Source organism: Dermacentor variabilis, chromosome 4 (assembly GCF_050947875.1).
Source record: "Dermacentor variabilis isolate Ectoservices chromosome 4, ASM5094787v1, whole genome shotgun sequence".
NCBI lineage: Eukaryota > Metazoa > Arthropoda > Arachnida > Ixodida > Ixodidae > Dermacentor > Dermacentor variabilis.
Genome location: NC_134571.1, coordinates 176,120,734 through 176,139,600, shown reverse-complemented (window position 1 = coordinate 176,139,600; position 18,867 = coordinate 176,120,734). Strand labels below are relative to the sequence as shown.

Sequence of the window (18,867 nt, the reverse complement as noted above, 5' to 3'; positions counted from 1 at the left end):
ACTCAATTTTGCTTAATATTTTTTATTTGAGTTACTGTTTATCGGATGTTTTGGTTATAGACCCTTTTCGCGCCAATCCTCTGGGCGCCGCCATTTTTGATCCGTGGTAACGAGTCAATTCCTTGCTTCGGTTGCCTCCGTGTTTACAAATGTTCATTACGCCCTTGCGGCTCAGAAAAGCTATGTTTCGTTGGATATTATAGACGGTCACTAGTTTGACGACACCAAGTTTGGGCGCATTTGCAGGGGGCATGTAAGCAATCTCGAAGCCTATTTCGCCTGGTTGAAACGACGCAAGTAGCGTATGCGGTGCTTGTACTAAAAGGGCGGCCAGTGTCTGTTGCTCTTTGATCTTTATTTGACAAACATAATGAACCAACAGCTTCTCATGTTTCTGACTCAGTAAGGTCCCTCGGTGCTGTCGCTATCGGATTGTTTATTTTCTGCCTAATCGCTCGCGGCCGTGCTTAGATGCCATAGGTTTGAGTTTGTGGCACACAACGATTGCAAAGTAGATGTTCCGTAATTTTTAATAACTTGTAGAAAAGGCGTATTATCGCTAGTCACTCGCTTACTCGGTTGACCAACACAAAACGTTCAGCTTCGTTCATTCGTGTGCGGTCGCTGTAGTGGCCGTCACCGTTGCTTCGGCACATTTGTTCAACAGCGGGTCCGTTCACTTAATCTTGATACGTTGGCGATGGAGTGGCGTAAGTTTTGGGTGTCAGTCGAGGTGGTTGTGTGAAGATAACGTGCGAGACTGTCAGGAAGCGGCGCTGTACTCAATTTTCCCTGTGTAAGTATTGGCTGCTGGTGATGTTCCGGGGTTGAAGTCCTTTCTTTGGCAGTTAGCCATACAACACTGACGAATGAATCCTTTTCTTTTTCTGGAGAAAAGCCGTGCATTGAGAGGGGCCGGGCACACAGGCATATGTGAGCTTACGTGAACTGGGCCACACAGCTTCATTCCGTCCTTTAATACGCAAGTCACCATGTTTGCAGCAAACTACTGCATACGCCTCAACCCCTCATATTTTACAGTATGACGGGAGTACAGTGTGCCAACAAACACTCAGTTGCACTGCTGACAGCTAATCACACTGTAGCAGGCCAGAACCGATTATGGTTTCGTGTTCGTAATATTCGCTGAAGCAACGTGCAGTGCGTCGCCGCAAGGGCCATCTCGTTACTCTAGAGGAAACGGCTCCGCGAGAAACGTCTATACAAGTTCTTTGCGTGGATAATACACATAAGCATGTTTATGCCTCCCCCTTCAGGGTACAGACATCAACTTCAAGTAACTTGCGCCAAACTTTAAAAAATATGCATATGCCACGTAGCTGAATCGAACCAAAGTAAGTTGTTTGCCGTCGCTTGGAGATACTTAGATTATTAGTCTTAATATATACATTGCCTGCTCAATTATTATAATCAGATGAAAAACGTGAAGCAGAACATTGTAGAGCAACACCAAAAGCTCCAGAAACAACTTTATGTTGCTCAATACGTGCTGCATAAAAGTTTTTCTGAGCGTGAAAGAAAGCCCGCGAACATATGCAAAATTGCACACGACCGGGCCCTCGAGGCACATTACCTGCATTAGCGGTCTTTCTTTCACGCTCGGAAAAACACTTTTATGCAGCACATTTTGAGCAACAGAAAGCTGTATCAGGAGTTTTTGGTGTTGCTCTATAATTTTCTACTTGACGCCTTTCATCTCATTATAATATTTTAAGAGATTATTTATTTATTAGTAGTAATTATTCAGTTTGGTGCAATGCGAAAAATAATCTAAGTATATCCAAGCGACGGCAAACAACACAACCTTGGTTCGATTCAGCTATGTGGCATATGCATATTTTTTAAAAGTTTGGCTGAACTTACGTCAAGTTTATGTCTGTACCCTGAACAGGCATAAACATGCTTATGTGTAATATCCATGCAAATAGCTTGTATAGACCTTTTTCGCTTATTTTTATTCTTAATAATTTAAATACGGGTAATGATGTGAACCAATAAAATCCGGCCCCTGCAGAACCCGTGCTGCAAAGGATGAAAAAGTTTTTAGCGCCTGGAAAGTTACTATTATGAGAGTACACTACGTGCTCCGTGATCTTGCAGAGAATATTTCTCTATGAGATGATGTGCTAATTTAGGGGAGAATTTCCGTTACCTGATTTGTTGATTGAAATAACCATCCCTATCTTCCACTCCTCAGGCACGGGGCCTGTGTAAAGCGACTCTGCAAATAATTAATGCAGATACGCTGTAAAAATATGTTTCGTGATTTTTAGTAGTTTATAGGTAGTGTCATCGATGCCAGCTAATGAAGATAATAGTTCCTCTTACAGATAAAATGCCACCTGTTGTGAATGCGATAGCTGACATGTTGCACTGTATATTTGTGGTTAGCGGTAAAGGAAGCATCCCCATTTCACTAGTGAACACTGATGATGAATGCGCGTTGGTGAACAGGTTAGCGTAGCTTAAACCATTCACCGATTCAACCAGATCATTAATAAGAGTAATGATGCGCACTTTATTAGGGTCTATCTCCTGACATAATTTTCTGGGATTAGAAGCAGAAATGTCTGCCAGGTCTTGGTGAAAAAAATTTCCCAAAAAGGAGGGTAATAGCATTGGTGTTGACTGAAGTAATTTCATTTATTATGTTGTTTGAGAGATTACAAAAGTCCGGTTCATGGTGACACCCAGCAGTACTGTTCGCGGAGCACACGGACATTTTCACCACAGTGTTTCCAGGTTGCTGTCAATATTAAGTCGCGTGTACATTTGTTGGTTCACGGCAACCAAAAACCCCCCGCCACGTGCGCCTCTCTGATCGCATCGATAAACATCAAAATTGGGCCGATCGCTGAGAACGTCCGCGTCGATTATTTAGTTTGTAAACCACATTAGTTACTGGCAGATGATGAGTTAAAGTTTGACACGTTCTGGTAGATGGTAGAACGCTACCTATGGTAGTGAAAATGAGAAAGCTACGTATGTTGTGAAAATTTTTGACAAGGACAGATTATTACGCGGAGTAGAAAGGCGAGTTGTTTTTATTGGATTCCTATGATAATGTGATTGCTATGCCATTCTTTAAGGTCTGTGGTTGCTGCGCCAAGTACGTGTGTACAGCGTTTTCTAATGCAATGAAAAGGAAGCAGATCGTGCTTCTGCAAAAGCGACAAATTGCCTGCGGAGATGCTGCACAGCCTCAGAAAAAGATCTTCGCCGACACTGCGATCCGTACCTTTAAACATACGGCCATTAGATAAGACGGTCCCTTTTGTCTTCAAGTGTGTAAGTATGATCATTATAGGGCGGCGGTTCCCAGCGGTGTCCCTTTCTGGATGGTGTACTGGTTCAATTTGTGTGTGTGTGTGTGTGCCAATACCAAGGTGCTGAAAGCACAGCTATAATAATATAATATATATTAACATATAATAACATATAATAACATAATATAATATAATATATAATAACATATATAAATATAATATTAAATATAATAACATAATATACTTCTTAGCAAACTACCGTATTATGGAATACGAGGCACTTTACTTAAGTTATTGCAAAACTACCTTTCCGGTCGTTCCCAGTATGTTGTTAGTAATAATGCTACGTCTAATTCTGAGCTAATAAAATTTGGGGTTCCTCAGGGGTCAATCCTAGGACCTACTCTGTTTCTTTTATACATCAATGACATGGTATCTATCCCACAAACCCCTTCTATTATCCTTTACGCTGCCGACACAAGTGTATTTTTTTCTGGTGAAAATCTAGGTTCCTTAATTCCGCGTGTAAACTTATGGCTTAAGAATCTATCTGACTGGCTTGTTACAAATCAACTCTCATTAAATGTAGACAAAACTAAGTACATTGTTTTTAACCCTGTTAACAGACCTGTTTATATTAATAATGATGTGGCATTCGAGTCGCAACCGCTAAAGAAGGTAGCACAAATAAATTTTTAGGTGTTCAGTTTCATGAAAGCCTTCGTTGGTCTTGCCATATTCACTATATTAAGCGTAATATTGCACACTGTATTGGTATGCTTAATAAGTTTCGCTTATTGTTGCCTCGTTATATACGACGTCAACTGTATTTTAATACCGTTCATTCGCGACTGCATTACTGCCTGCTTGTCTGGGGCACCACTACTAGGTCTAACATGGAAAGCCTCTATCGATTACCGAAAAAAAGTGTGCGCTTTATTGAAAATTTACCACAACGTGAATCAGCATCTGTATATTTTTCGCAGAATCGCATCCTGGACATTGAATCACTATACAAACTGCGACTATCAGAGCTTGCATATTCAGATTTCAAAATCCATTCAAAACTCTTCTTTTTGAGGTATACCAAACATGAATCCCACTACGAGTTTAGAACCAACTTCATCAAGTTTAAATGCAGGACGAATTACGGGACGCAATTGTTAAATTAACAAATTCCTAATCTGTTAAACCTTTATCCTGCTCTGATAGACTTCATGAAAAACTGTTCCTCTTTGCCTGCTTTCCGAAACCAGGCAAAGAAATTTTTCTTAAATCGTGTATAAATCAGTTAGAAATTTGTTTCCTTTGTTCTTTTTTGTCAAGTGAACACATTTGTCATGTGAACATTTTTTTTTTATTGCCGTATAGGAGATCCAGTTAGGATTTCTTGCTTCGTTTTTTTCTTTTCTTGGTCAAGTGAACATGCTTGTAGGTATTATACATAATTAATTAGATTGATTTGAATGTACAGTGTATGTATATTGCTGTATGTGAATTGTTATAATCTGCCTGGAAAAAAAATTCCTGTAAAAAATTGTACTTCGCAACTTACCATGTCGAAACTGTGCCTGCGTGAATTCAGGGTGTCTAGGGCCTAGTCAGGTGACCACGTGTGTCACCTTTAGCGCTCTTCACCCGGACAACTGTATATTGTCTAAATTTCAATAAAGTGAAGTTACGTCTTCGTCAGGTTGGGCAAATGTCTCCGAGCGATTAGTATTGGGACGGCCGTAAAAGAATATATCGTTTCCTACGGGTTCGGTTTCAGCGCCATCAATACGCCGTTCCAAGCAAGTGGCCATGTCAGTAATTTTAGTAGCTTCCATTTTTCGGGGTGGATTTCATTTCGTAACGGAATAATGCTAGGGTAAATATGTTCGACTACTGTCATTTGTTACTTCGAATCCGGCACCAATTTATTCGTCGCTACCAGATGGCTCCTAATGCCTTTTATTGCTGTAATTGTTTCCTTTTGGTCGGCTGTTACTTTTTGCAGTTCTATTAGTAGAAGGTCCGCTCTCTCGGGACTCGGGGTGGACTTGATCTAGCCTGAGAAGGGAAGCAAAGAGCGAACGGCAAAAACACACTCGACAGCAATACCGACACAGCACCGGGGGCTCGGCAGCTGCACCAGAAGATAATTGCTAGATTTCTTTGCGAAAAGCGAATACTTGTTACCAGCACGCATGGTGAACTGCAACGGGTTAGTTGCCTGCATTGTAGTACGGCAGCGAAAGCTTTCTGTTAACGGGATGGCAATGTCAGTTTTTAAATATCCATGAACGAGAACGACTTTTATTTGTTCAGACAGACATACGATCTATAAATAGTGTTTGCATGAACGGGGATGGGGAAATAGCAATTAAATGCCTGATAACATGCCAGAAGCCAGCCTGACAACTAAACTGCGCAGCACTCAGCGCATTGGGCTATTGCATTTCCATATATGGTAAAGAGGAAACGATCGAAGCTTAAAGTTATGCGCCTTACGTGAAACGTTAAATAATTCTGTTGATTCAAAATTTATGACAACGTTTCTTTTTTATCTGCGACTTTTTATAGCACATGTGGTAATATAGTAGATAAAGGTTTCGATTTTCTTTTTTTTTTTGACTGAGCTATATGACACAAAAATATGTATTTCTAGTCATTCCTCTTAAAATACGGCAGGCACGGAACTTACTCAGTTATTTCACGTGAAGTGCATTAAAAAAATACTTACCTTTTGATAAATTTGCCTATGCAGATATTACCATCTTTAAAAGCGAAAGGCGATAATCTGCCATAGGGTAACCCAATGGCACCGTGAAAAGACGGCTAGATGTAGGCGTTTTCAATGTTTCAACTGGAACACTTGCACATGTTAATTTTACAGCAGATGCTAAAAGCAGCGGGGTCTTAAGATAAACACAAGATATATTAAACTGCACTTGTTTTAGTAGTGTTTCTTTCTTTGACGCTTTCTCATAAGCCATCAAGACGAGCTGAAAAAAAAAAATCTGCGAACTTTCACACATTAAAGATACCAAAACGCATTCCCGTGCTCATTCTGTCATGCCGCCCTACGAACGCTCCAGAATTTCTCGAATGCTGGGATGCATCTTTCACACTAATAGCTGTGACGGTTGACTGACGCACGGGTCGCCAAGCGTAGCAGCATTGTGACTTCAAATATAATTGGGATTGTTGTACGATCGCCATGGTAGTTTACATTACTACATACTCTGTTATTACTATATACTCTGAGCTGGGGTGCATTTGGCAGGCATTCTCAGATCATGAACAGCAGGTTGCTATTATCCCTCAATAGAAAAGTGCATAACAGCTGTGTCTTACGAGTACTCACGAACGGGGCAGAAACCTGGAGGCTTACGAAAAGGTCCTATTTAAATTGAGGACGACGCAACGAGCTTTGGAAAGAAGAATGATCGGTGTAACGTTAAGGGATAAGAAAAGAGCAGATTGGGTGAGGGAACAAACGCGAATTAATGACATCTTAGCTGAAAGCAAGAAAAAGAAATGGGGGGGGGGGGGGGGCATGGGCAGTACATGTAATGAGGAGCGAAGATAACCGATGGTCATGAAGCGTTACGGATTGGATTCCAAGGGAAGGGAAGCATAGCAGGGGACGGCAGAGAGTAATGTGGGCGGATGAGGTTAAGAAGTTTGCAAAGACAACGTGGCCACAATTAGTACATGACCGGGGTAGTTGAAGAAGTATGAGAGATGCCTTTGCCCTGCAGTGGGCGTAACGAGGCTGATGATGATGGTGATGATGATGATGCTCTGTTCCGGTAGGAGAAAGGTTGTCGCCGCTATAAAGAAGGGGGCACCCCCATCCTTTTTTACATGATGACGGGAAACACTGACACTTGACAATTAGTGTGAGTAACAACTGTAGCGAAAAATAATGGCGATGCAAAAAAATAATATGAACGCAGAAAGGAATAAAATATGGCGTTAGCAAGCTTGTACCCCGTCGTTCACGGCCTAATGTTGCCCCTATTATATTTCTCGATTTGCCCCCCCCCTAATTAGTGTAGTGGAATTGACTAATTACTTGATAAGAGGAGTAGGCAGAATTTTTTTTCCGAGGAATGGCGAGCACCCGCTTGACCAGGGACTGGGAGAAGGAGAAGATGTGGAGGGGCTGCGAAAGGCCGCATACTAAAGCCGTAAACTGACGGAGGGGGGGGAGGGGAGGCACGTGTCAAGTGTGCCACCCCCTGGCCATTGCCCCTAATTAAGCAGCTGCAGGTTCTGCTCGCAATGTTACGTGTGACTATTCCTTCCTGTCAACTTTTGTTGATTGTCTTAAGAATATAGACTGCAAACAGGTGGTTGCTCTAAATAAGTCGTGTTACCGTACGCGATTCGATAAACTTGCTTGCACAAACTGACCGCTCCCTTAACACCTTGTTCCCGTGAAGGGTAGGGACCGAAATTTTATTAGTTTCTTGAAACACGCCCACCGTAATTTCTACTCTGCTAAGCTGATGAAAAGAGTAAGCGAACAGTTGTCTTGCTATGATGTGGTAGCCACATTAGTTTTGACACAGCTTAAATAAATGGTAGAAGTATCTTATATGTGTCGACTTCATGGCAACAACAGGAGTCTCCAGCTTGTACAAAGTACACTACAGAGCCAATATGATGAAAATCCAACCTAATATAGTGGTCCGAGGCCTGTAAGGGTGTTGCGAATTTCCTTTCATTATCTTGAGACAGAATGCACAGTATCCGGGCGGAACTTTAATTAGGAAGCTCCAGCAACATAGGAAAAATTTGTGCGGTGTCTTCAATCGCTGTCTTTGTTTTCATAGCAGAATTCAACAGTGCATAAAATTCACCGGAACTCAAGTTTAATGCCAACTTTGCAAACGGCGGATTTAGTCATAGGCTGGCTGATACGTGCAATAATACGCCATCGACTGAAGAAGGAGCTCGCTTGACCGAACCATTGAAACACTGCATGCAGGAGGGCGAAATTTGTGACTATTCAGAATGTTTTTTTTAACCTTTGGCGCCGTGTTGTTTTGAGGTATTTATTAGCGTTTTGTTGAAACACGTACACGTGCACCAAGCACGTGTATCTTGGCGCGCGCTCGGTGCCCTGATCTTACGGTTATATATGCGTAAAACTAAACGCAGGCTTTTTGAGTGTCATCGCTTTGTGCCTTCTCGTTGCTCTGTATTCATCCGTTATGAATACGCGGTGGTATGGTGAAAGTAAAGCATACACGCTTACAACGCTATCGAAGGCGGTATTTAGGTGTGGCATCCTGGAAAGTAGGCCTGAAGCTAGGCACGACCACATAGAGATTCTCCCCAAGGACAAGGTCAGCGCCATCGTTATTATGGACTTATACTGACATTCCACAAGTGCACTTCCTTTTTTCAGGTAAGACGACATGTGCCAGTGGAGACTGCGGCATTCATTAAATAGTCTACTGTCCCGAAACAAACACACGGTCTATAAGTGGAAACGTACGGAGAGCTTCCGATTAATTTTTTAAGCCTCCGCTCGTCTAAAACGCTCAGTAGACAAGCATTCTCCGCCTATCTTGAAGCTGCCAGGGTAGGCAACCCATAAACCCGGGGCCGGCACGGTGGATAGACCGCGAGCGGACAGTAACTCAGTGTAGGAGGTGAGCCCAATGAATTTGCTCAGGAGTGTCGCTGCAGGTTTGTGCGCCTAGGCAGGATTAGTCCGCATGCGAAAGTTGGATAAATCACGTAGGTTATTACTAGGCTTCCATGTTATCGGCCCTATGTTTCTTCGAATTCGTGTTTTTTTTTATCGGTGTTTATATTTGTTCCTTTGAACCAGTGTTTTTCGCTGTCTAATTTGAATGCCGGAGAGAAACGGCGTTTATCGGGGCTTGCCTTGTAAAGCGAATGTTTAATTACTCGAGAAAATATTTCTCGCCTGACATTACACAACTTTATTGAATGCATACCAAGCACCCTACACACATAACTACTGCATCAACGAGTGAAAATAAGAAAGCGACGTTATACTAATGAGGTTATTATTAATGTTACTGAAAAAAAGGTCCATGTACATAGCGACAGATTTGTCATCCATCGCAGCACGCTCCTTATGACTAAGAAAACACTGTCCAGAAATCGCACTTCATGCTTTTGCGTTTGACACCGAGAAGCCAAGAAAATCAAAGGAAGCTTTGGAAAAGACTGGCCATTCTTTGCGACGTGCTCTCCTTAACCTGGCAAGGCAAACCACAGCAGATGGTACTTGATACAGACATTAGTCTAAAAAGTTCCTGAAAAAAAAAAAAAAAATATATATATATATATATATATATATATATATATATATATCTATATATATATATATATATATATATATATATATATATATATATAAATATATACACGCTTGTTGTAGCTTTTCCAAAAGGAACGAAAGAGAACTGGAAAGAAGTGAATCCAAGTTACGCAAGAGTAGTGAACGAAACACGTGTCTGAATGAATCGTGGTGTCAACATAGATAGTGCAATTGAGCGATGTCTGCCCACCTTTTCTATTTGAAGAACAGCTTAATTTTCTGGTTTTTCAGGTTTTGCGGTTTCAGAGAAAACCACCTCTGGGGTTTTTTTTTCGGTGTCTACTGGTATATACCGAAACCACGCAACCTTAGTTATTACCTGCGATATCTATGGTTTTACCTTTATGAACTCTGATCGGCTACCTCAGAACGTACTTATCCCCCTGTAAAGCGAAGGATGCAGACGTCCGTGAAGACAGCTCATTTTATTCAAGGAGCTAACAAAATAGGATATGTCGTCTCTAATACCTTCTGTTTTGCTTTGTGACAGTAAACCACATTACTCAACTATGGCTTAGTTTCGCCGGTGTGGCTTCCTTTTTTCGTCACACAATCGGTCGCGCTACCTGTCAACAGATTTGTCGATGACGTTACGGGTGAAGGCTGTACGTGTGGCATACCTAATTGGGTGTTCCCTTGCAGGCTTCGGACAGCGAGGTGATTTGGGTGATGCGCTTAGCCATCGTGGCGGTGGGCGCACTAGCCACCTACATTGCGCTCACGGCGAACTCGGTGTACGCGCTGTGGTACCTGTCCTCGGATCTCGTCTACGTCATCCTCTTCCCGCAGCTGCTGTCCGTCATCTACTTGAAGGCAGGAATTCTCATGAATTTGCTTGCTCCCAACACAATCTGCACCACTCAAACCACAACGTGTTGTCGAAGTTAGTAAAGTTGGTTAACTTGCTGTAAAGGAATGCCAGCTTTAAAGGAATACGCGGCTGCGATACAGTTGCTGGTGAACCGCGTTTTACATAGCGACAAAAAAAAAAGTTTGGCATGTTGTTCACCAGTAACGCGAATAAACATAAATTTGAAGCCGTCTTTTTTATGGATCTAATATTTTTAAGACAATCGTATATTAACCGTTCCTTATAGCAAACGGTGTCTCTTTCCTTGTATCTGGTGATCGCATACGTTTCTTGCTCTGGGGCGATTTTCTTTTCATATTTGTGTGTGCTGTCATTCGCGTGTTCTTTTCTGCTCATTTATTGATCCCATCTGCAACGCTGTAGTAATTTTTAGTCTGTTGCACATCATTCCATGTTGTACAGTTTGATCATGTAGGCCACGCTGTCCCGGCGAGGGACTGCAGTAAAGCAAAGCGGATAGAACATAAACTAAAAACAGCCTTGGCTGAAATACAAAAAAGGAGATAAAATAGCATTTCATAGTCCGAAACAGAATTAAGACCAGCTGCACAGTTCACCGCGTTATGTTTTTTGGCTCTCTTCGAGTGCCAGCTTTGCTAAAAATACAAAAACCAGCAAGTTATCGTTAACTGGGATGTATGCGGCCAAGACAAGACTACGTTGCTCGATGCTCTCCTTATGCTGGAAAGTAATAACGGGCACAGTGATCCCGAACGCCTTGCATTGCACATGCGTAAAACTTAAGAAAGCATACTTATGAATCGGCGCTAAAACAACGGAAGACACAGAGTTAGAACGCAGGACGAGTGCTGTCTAACAAATTAAATTTATTGAACAAGATGCTCGAAAAATAAAACACGAAGAAAACAACTACCCGGGTGCGCAGGAAATCTAGGTGACCTGGAAAAAGACACTGAGCAAGTGCGTTTCGCTATCTAGCGAAATGACGGATGCTGGCCGAGACACAATCGCCACTCGACCTTTCTGCACGGAAGGTTTCAGGAAGTTCACGAGCCCTTCTTTCTTTGTGCCTGATGGTTTTGTCAGATTTTGGAAAACAGGTTTGCACGCCCAAGATCCACAAGGCGCTGAAAGATGAGAGGTGGGCGTTCCTTTTAAAGTATTATTGTGCTCACGAAGGTGTTCATTGATGCATTTGCCCGTCGGCCAATGTAGGCTTTTCCGCAAGGGAGACGAAATCAATATACTACGCCTACGGCACAGGAAACGAAGGATGTGCGATAATTCACAACGCAACCAGCCTGCGAAAGTATGCGAAAGTTCGCCGTGAAAGTCCCCGACGCAGGCATGCGGCTTTACATGCATCGGTAGCTGCGTTTATTGCGCATAGTATTTCGCCTCGAATATTTTTTGAGACTGCTTTATTTACCAGATGGGCAAGTCAGTACATAATGTACTTAAATGGTTAGGAGAGCGGGAAAAACTGCATTTTATCAGCCTGAATAGCCCCGCCATCCCCTGGTTACAAAGGCAGCGAAGGAAACGGGCTCACACCGAATAATTCAAAACAGTTTGCGCGTTTCGAAGTAGGAAATCATTCTTGATATCATAGCTAAAGCAGCATTTTTCGTTAACTTGCGTAAGCTTTCATCTGCTTGCGCAAACTCATTTAGTGTGGTCGGAAAGCAATGCTGTAATAGTAACAGTCCATAATTGGTTCACGGCATGGAGATATACCAATGATTCGTATGTCTTGTTAAGACCGAGGAGACTTTAAGGGTTAAATTTGCTGAATTGCAAATGTGGCGGCCTTTTCGAATTAATTCGGACCTAAAAGCTGTCAAAAGACAATATTCGTATAAGATTGTATGGGGTTAAATTTGGCAAATAAAATTCGGACGTGTGCGCATTGTACGACAAACGTGCACTGCAACGCAAGCCATTTTTTTTGCAATATGATTAAGTTTTGCAAATATTTTTTGGTGCCAGTAGCCTATACTAGACGACCATAACGCAGATGAGGAGAGGAGTGAGCGTTATGTAAAATTAGGATTCGCCACTCTGGCAGTATGCGCCGATAGTTTCGCATGCTACCTACGGTTTCGTTAAGTATATTTCTTATGTAATATGTGTGGTGTTTCCAGGACATGCACTTGTTAAACACAACACCCAGTATCTTTGCTGATGACGAAATTTCTATTGTGTTATTTAAACATGGGGAATTATGCGATAACACTAGGTGCACGTTAAGGAAACCCAGGTGGTCCAAATTTCCGGAGTCCCCCACTACGGTGTTTGTCATGATCAGCAAGTGGTCTTAAAATTCAAGTTCGGTTTATTTCAACATCAACATCTACAGACAATGATGCTGCGGACAAAAATTCTCAAGCTTGACTACGTCCACTGACCGTCTACTTGACAGCAGTGCAAATAAAGATTGCATACAAGAGTGTGAAATCGAAGAACACAAGAGATAATAAAGATACACACTTAGAATAATCTGATAAAAAGCAATATCATTATTACAAGAGGGAACACCTAAACAAACAGCCAATAAATATATAAATATTAACGTGTGTAGAAATAGAAAATACGTATGAAATGCAGGACGACAAATATATATGCGCATTCATTTATTAAGCAAGTTCGGGGGTTGGAAACGCAGCATCTGATTACAATATTTTGGGCGATTGCGTGGAATGACCCAAATCTCATGAAAGCGAGTGTCTCGAAGATTTCAGCTTGGTGTGAGACACGATATGCTCTCAAGAAAGTCATTCTTTTTCCAAATCTGTATCTGATAGCGCTTTCTTAGAGTTCATAATTACTTTGGTTAGCGCAAAACAACGGACACAAGAAAGACCACAGGACAAAGCGCTAAAATGATGTGAGTTGAGACTAACGCCTTGTCCTGGTCGCCTTTCTTGTGTCCGTTGTTTTGCACTAAACAAAGTAATTATGGATTCGTACCAACCGGCCTGCCAACGCATAGTGCTGAATTTCTTAGAGTTCACTGATAAAATTCACGCAGTGGCAATGATTTCACTTCCCTGAACAGTGGTTCGAAATGAGTCAGACATGGGACATTAATTATCGCTCGAACAGCCTTGTTATGTATTATGTGTAATTGACTAACATTTGATAAAGCCAGACTAAATACTAATGACTGGCTATTGACATAACGAGGGAGCTATAAACAAGCATTTTTTGCGTTTAGGGAGGCAATGTCTCAGTTTAGAAAGCACTCCTGATACTCTGGGTATTTTACCACCTATTGTATCTGCTTGGAGATCCCAAGACATGTGCTGTTCAACGAATATTCCCAAACATTTAATAGCAGACACTATTTCTATGACAAATTTTCAAGTTGCAATTCACATTGGAAATAATTTTTGTAGTTTTTTGGTCGGAAAAGAGCAGCTGTTGTTTTAGTTGCATTCACAATAAGGGAATTTGCAGTGTAAAAAGTTGGCAGCTTCATTAGCGTGATATATGCTTTCATAACAGCATCGTTGTGATCTCGTGCAGTGATTAATGTGGGCGTATCTTCAGCATAGACAATGAAAATAGCAGACCTGTAAACAGTAACGACATCATTACTGTATATACAGAATAACAATGATCCAAGGATGCTTCCCTGTGGCACTCCAGATGCTATAGATCTTAAATTTGAGGCATGGTTATTAATGATTACGTCCTGCTTTCTGTACTTTAGGTAAGATTTGATTAAATCCAGAATTACGCCGCGGAAACCATAATGATTCGTTTTCCTGTAGTAAAGTCCGGTGTTATCCGGTCAAAAACCTTGCAATAATCGATACAAGCGCCTAATGCACACATTTGTTCCTCAAATTCTTCTAGTATCATTTCTCTTTGCGCTAAGAGAACGTGTTCGGTCAAAAGACCTTTCATGAAGATGTACTGACCTGTTGTTATTGTGCTGTGTTTACTAAGGAATAAGACGATTCGGACATGAATAAATTTTTCTGGGCCTTTAGAGGAGACAGGGAGTACCAATATAGGCCTGTAGTTGGAGAAAACATTCCTGTCTCCACCTTTATTCAATGCAATTACTTTCGCGGTCTGCAGTTTTTTAGGAAAGACGCCATTGGTGAATATAAGGTTAAAAACGTATTGCAAGACAGGGGCGACTATCTCTAAAACGTATCTGACAGGTCTGACTTGTAATCCATGAGCTTCAGAGCAACCACTGTTCTTTATAGATTAAAAAATTCCAACTTTCATCCGTGGTTGTAGGGGCGAGAAAGGCACTTTCTTTCTGCCTGTCGCCCATGTACTGTAAACTATTTGGGTCATTCTTGTTACTTGTTATAGACAAAAATGGTCATCGACAGAATTTGCGACATCCTCGTTTGAAATTATTCTACGATCAATGCAACGTTCCTTCAGATTGTTTTCGTAATTCACTTGACGGCTTAGGAACTCATTTATTCGCTTCCAAGCCAGATGACTTTCTTTAATTACCTCAGAGTTGAATGAATTCTGCAAATAGCACTTTTTCTCATGTCGTAAAAGGCGGGTGACCTTGTTTCGTTGAAATTTGCAGGTTTTCAAGGCAAGCTTACACTTGCCGTTTCTGAAAATTTTCCATAATTTTTTCGCTTGCGTATTTCTTTTAGACATTTCATCATTATCCCTGGTTTTTTGCTCTTAAGTGAACGCTTCAAAGTGCTGAGTGGGAAGCATTGATCACAAATACCACTAAATGTGTCTAAAAATAATCGTAGGGAAGTTCAGGTTCATTGATACGATAAACATTTAAGCGGTCAGCCATTTATAGCTGATTGCGAAAATTGCCCAAGCTTCTCATGGTAATATCTCTTACGGTAACTGTCAGTTCAAGTGATGTGTCTGGTGTACAGTTCTTGAGCTTAGTAAAAATATAGGGAGGTGGTCACTGATCTAGGCGGTTACTAACCCTGACAAGAGACATGAATAGTCAATCTTAGTAATAATTAAACACGTCCATTGTGCAAAAAAGAGGTGAGGCGTGCATAGCGCTCGTACTGTGTTCTGCTTGTCCCTGTGTCAAAATTTTTGCGCTATGTATCCTAGTCTGAATGTATCCCACCAACACACCCAAACTTCTTCCCTGCTAAAGGGTAGAGAAGTGGACAACACGAATACGGCGTTCATGTTGTCGACTTCTCTGCTCTTGTGTCCTGTCTGCACGCCTCACCTCTTTTTTGCATAATGAATCCTTACAAACTAGCTCAGCTGTCTGTCGTTCTAAGGGAAACAGGTCTATTAGTGCTGAAGAGGCATTTGAAATGCGCGTGGGTGTATTGAAATTTGAAATGTGCTTTTATTAAATTTGAAAAACCATTGACTTCTAGGGTTCTGATGTGTAGAACATTTCCGGAGGTCTATCTATATTCTATCTACTTATGGCACGGTATTTCGTGCAGTTAAGGTAGAGCGTACTTGTTATTGCGGCGGTCAGTCAGCCTGCTCATCTCGCGGGGTACTGATGCGCGTATCATTTTGCTAGCTTTCGCTGTAACGGTTTGGAGCACTGAATTGATCGGAGCTGCAAATTTTAAGGCGCTTAGGTATGCTTGTGAACTAACCAAAATTTTTCTTTTCTGACTGCTTTCGGGTGCCCATATCGAAGATCGCGCAGTCTGACACAGCGGAAAAACAACTCGGTTGTACAGAGGTGAGCAGTCTTGTCTAGGGCGCGAGGCCAGGTCTCTGCGGAGGGGGCAGCACTTCTAACGATAGTCGCTAATATTGAGTGTGCACTGCGCACGCGCGGCAAGAAAAAAAAAAGACAGCTGAGTGCCTGCTCATCGCTTCCTTGTCCAGTTCCCAACTTGTACGTTCGCTTGCCGCTGACAGGGACGCGCTACGTGCCTACATTCTAAAAACAAAGATTTCTTTGAGGGAGTATCTGTTTGTCCCATGTTGCACTCTCTTTTCGAGAACAGATCGACCTTTTTTGAGACAGAGTAGGATAACTCCTCCTGACAGAGTTTTGTTACTCCACCGCAAGGGAGTGGTAGTACTCTTCCGTAGAGTGCTAATACTCTCCTCACAGAGATAATAGTACTCCCCCAGATTGAGTGCTTCTACTTCTCCGAGCCGAGTGTTTCTACTTCCCCTAACAGAGTGCTAGTACACTTCCCAATAATGTGAAAGCACGATGTAGATCCATGCTCACGTTAGAAGGGATTCTCAATACTTACACGAGGGGAACATTTTATTCTTTCATAAGCAGCTCCTGCACTTATGCTTGGTCAATGGGATGTAATCTGTAGTCACCGAGTTAATTAAATGAAACATTTTCTCTCTTAATGTGTCAAAACCTTTATTAATCAGTCACAAGAAAACGGAATAATAATTTCAGAAACATCTGAAAAACACATAAAATCACATTACAATGATGCCCATGAACTTTAGAACACATCTTGTAATAAATCATAAGTACATTTTCTAAATTTTCACCAGTATTGTAGTGTTGACATATCCTTCATTATGGTCTGGCTCCACCTTCTTAAAAATAAACGATACAACGGAAAGTTAAACATACAACAAACGTGTGCAAACTCACAAAATATTGACACTAGGATCGAAGAGAAATATGCACCACATTACTAGTCAGCAAACGCATTCCTGGCACAAAACGCATGCACTTATGTGGAAGAGGTTACCAGATGAGCTGCTTGGCATGGGGCTGGTAATGTAGATAAGTTGTGCAAGAAACTTTTTATGTGTGCCATATTCTAAGACAGCAGCTCATTTGATAACGTCCTGTACAGCGTATGAATGTTCGTGACTGAAAGCGCAGTGCATTTAGAAATGTGTTGCATATTCTCATGTGAGACCGCAGGTCTAGCTAGCTTTGCTTACATTTCGCATAGTTATTCATGTATGGATTGCACCCCATTGTTTGTAAGTGTGTCTTGTGGTTCTGCAGCAATAGCCTGCCCTGTGTCAAAGTGGAACAGAGGCGTATCACATTTCCTATTCGGTTGGCCTCCTCACGAAAGTAGTTTCCTGGTGCTGTTGGAATCAATCCGCTACACTTTCTCACAAATAAATAAAAATAAATTTACAATATTAACTAGTGTGCAGCAAATGAGTATAAAACTCCAAAGAGCACTGGCATTAAAATCTTGCGCATCAAATTCCTTGTCATTTATGATAGCTTTTCAATCTCATTAAGGCAAGAAGGCTATGCTTCGGAGGAGCTGCTTGCATAATTACCTGATCAATTATTGTGACTTGTTGAAAATGCAATCTAACTAAGCATAGCATGGCTTCAGATGGGAACCAAAAATAAGATGTGATGAATATGATGCACCAGGGGCGATAAAAGCATGAGTACAGGCAGGGACGTGCACGGAAAAGACAAACAAAGAAGCCAATAATGAATTGAGAAAGGCACCATCCTGTTGCACTTATCCGTTCTACGCACGTGGATTTTGCATGCGACTGCATATACTTGCACAATGAACAAAATACCTGAAACCAAAGCTTTTTTCCTACTGAAGTGTTCAAGATGCGCTAAAGTAAGAAATATGACACTTCACAGAATCTTCGTCTCAAAACAAGTACGTATGTGACTGGGAAGATTAATACATTGCCTCACTGTACACTCTATCATAAGTTCAGAAATTTACCATGTGCAAAGATGCTTTAACATTATTTTGCCTCATAAAAATTCTGTCTACAGATGCCATGAAACTAAGTGGCTTTTGCTTAGCACTGTGTGTTCGCATCCGGCAATTGATGAACCAGTGTTCGACTCAGATGCTGTCAGTTCTTTGCATTGAACCCATTTCTACCTCGACTAGCATACTTGGTTGGCAAGTAGATTGAGTCACCCTAATCAAAATATCAAATACCTGACAGAAGCTATTATAGACTATTTGACAGGAGAAACCACTATTTTGCATTTAAAATATTTCCAATTTCAAGTGACTCTCCGAATTCTAAGACGTAAGGTGCGCACAATCGTGCACACAGTTAGAGGCTTTAATTGCTTCTTGCTTTCGCTTCGGGAGGCACGATCGGTTCAAATAAACTGGTTTCGTTAGCATGCACGTAAGCGATAATGACTTCTTAAACATGCTTCAACAATGTTCCACAATGCCAATGCTTCCTCAGTGCTTCCTGTTTCTGGAACCAAAAGGAGGCCATGCTTCTAAAATTATGTGTAAGAAATAGATAAAAGGCGAGACATGAAAATCTGTCTGCTTCATGCCAGCATTTAAAATACAGAATGACCGAGGCTTGTATTTGCACGAGTGCATTCGCGTGCTGTTATATGCAAGCTATTAAAGCCGTTAAATGTATGTAAGCACCTAACCAAGCATGAGCTGTTGCTTTTTATAGTGAAAACAAGCACCGTGCTCATTGCAAGTATCTAT

The 18,867-nt window shown here is 41.5% G+C and overlaps 1 protein-coding gene across 1 annotated transcript in view; it reads left to right on the top strand.

Annotated features, from left to right (window-relative positions):
• The window catches only part of LOC142578432 (high-affinity choline transporter 1-like), a 164,995-nt gene that overhangs the window by 94,687 nt on the left and 51,441 nt on the right, over positions 1 to 18,867 (top strand). The window contains exon 8 of the mRNA XM_075687818.1: positions 10,282 to 10,452. Within this exon, the coding sequence (XP_075543933.1) occupies positions 10,282 to 10,452 (171 nt within the window). The remainder of the gene's footprint in view (positions 1 to 10,281; positions 10,453 to 18,867) is intronic.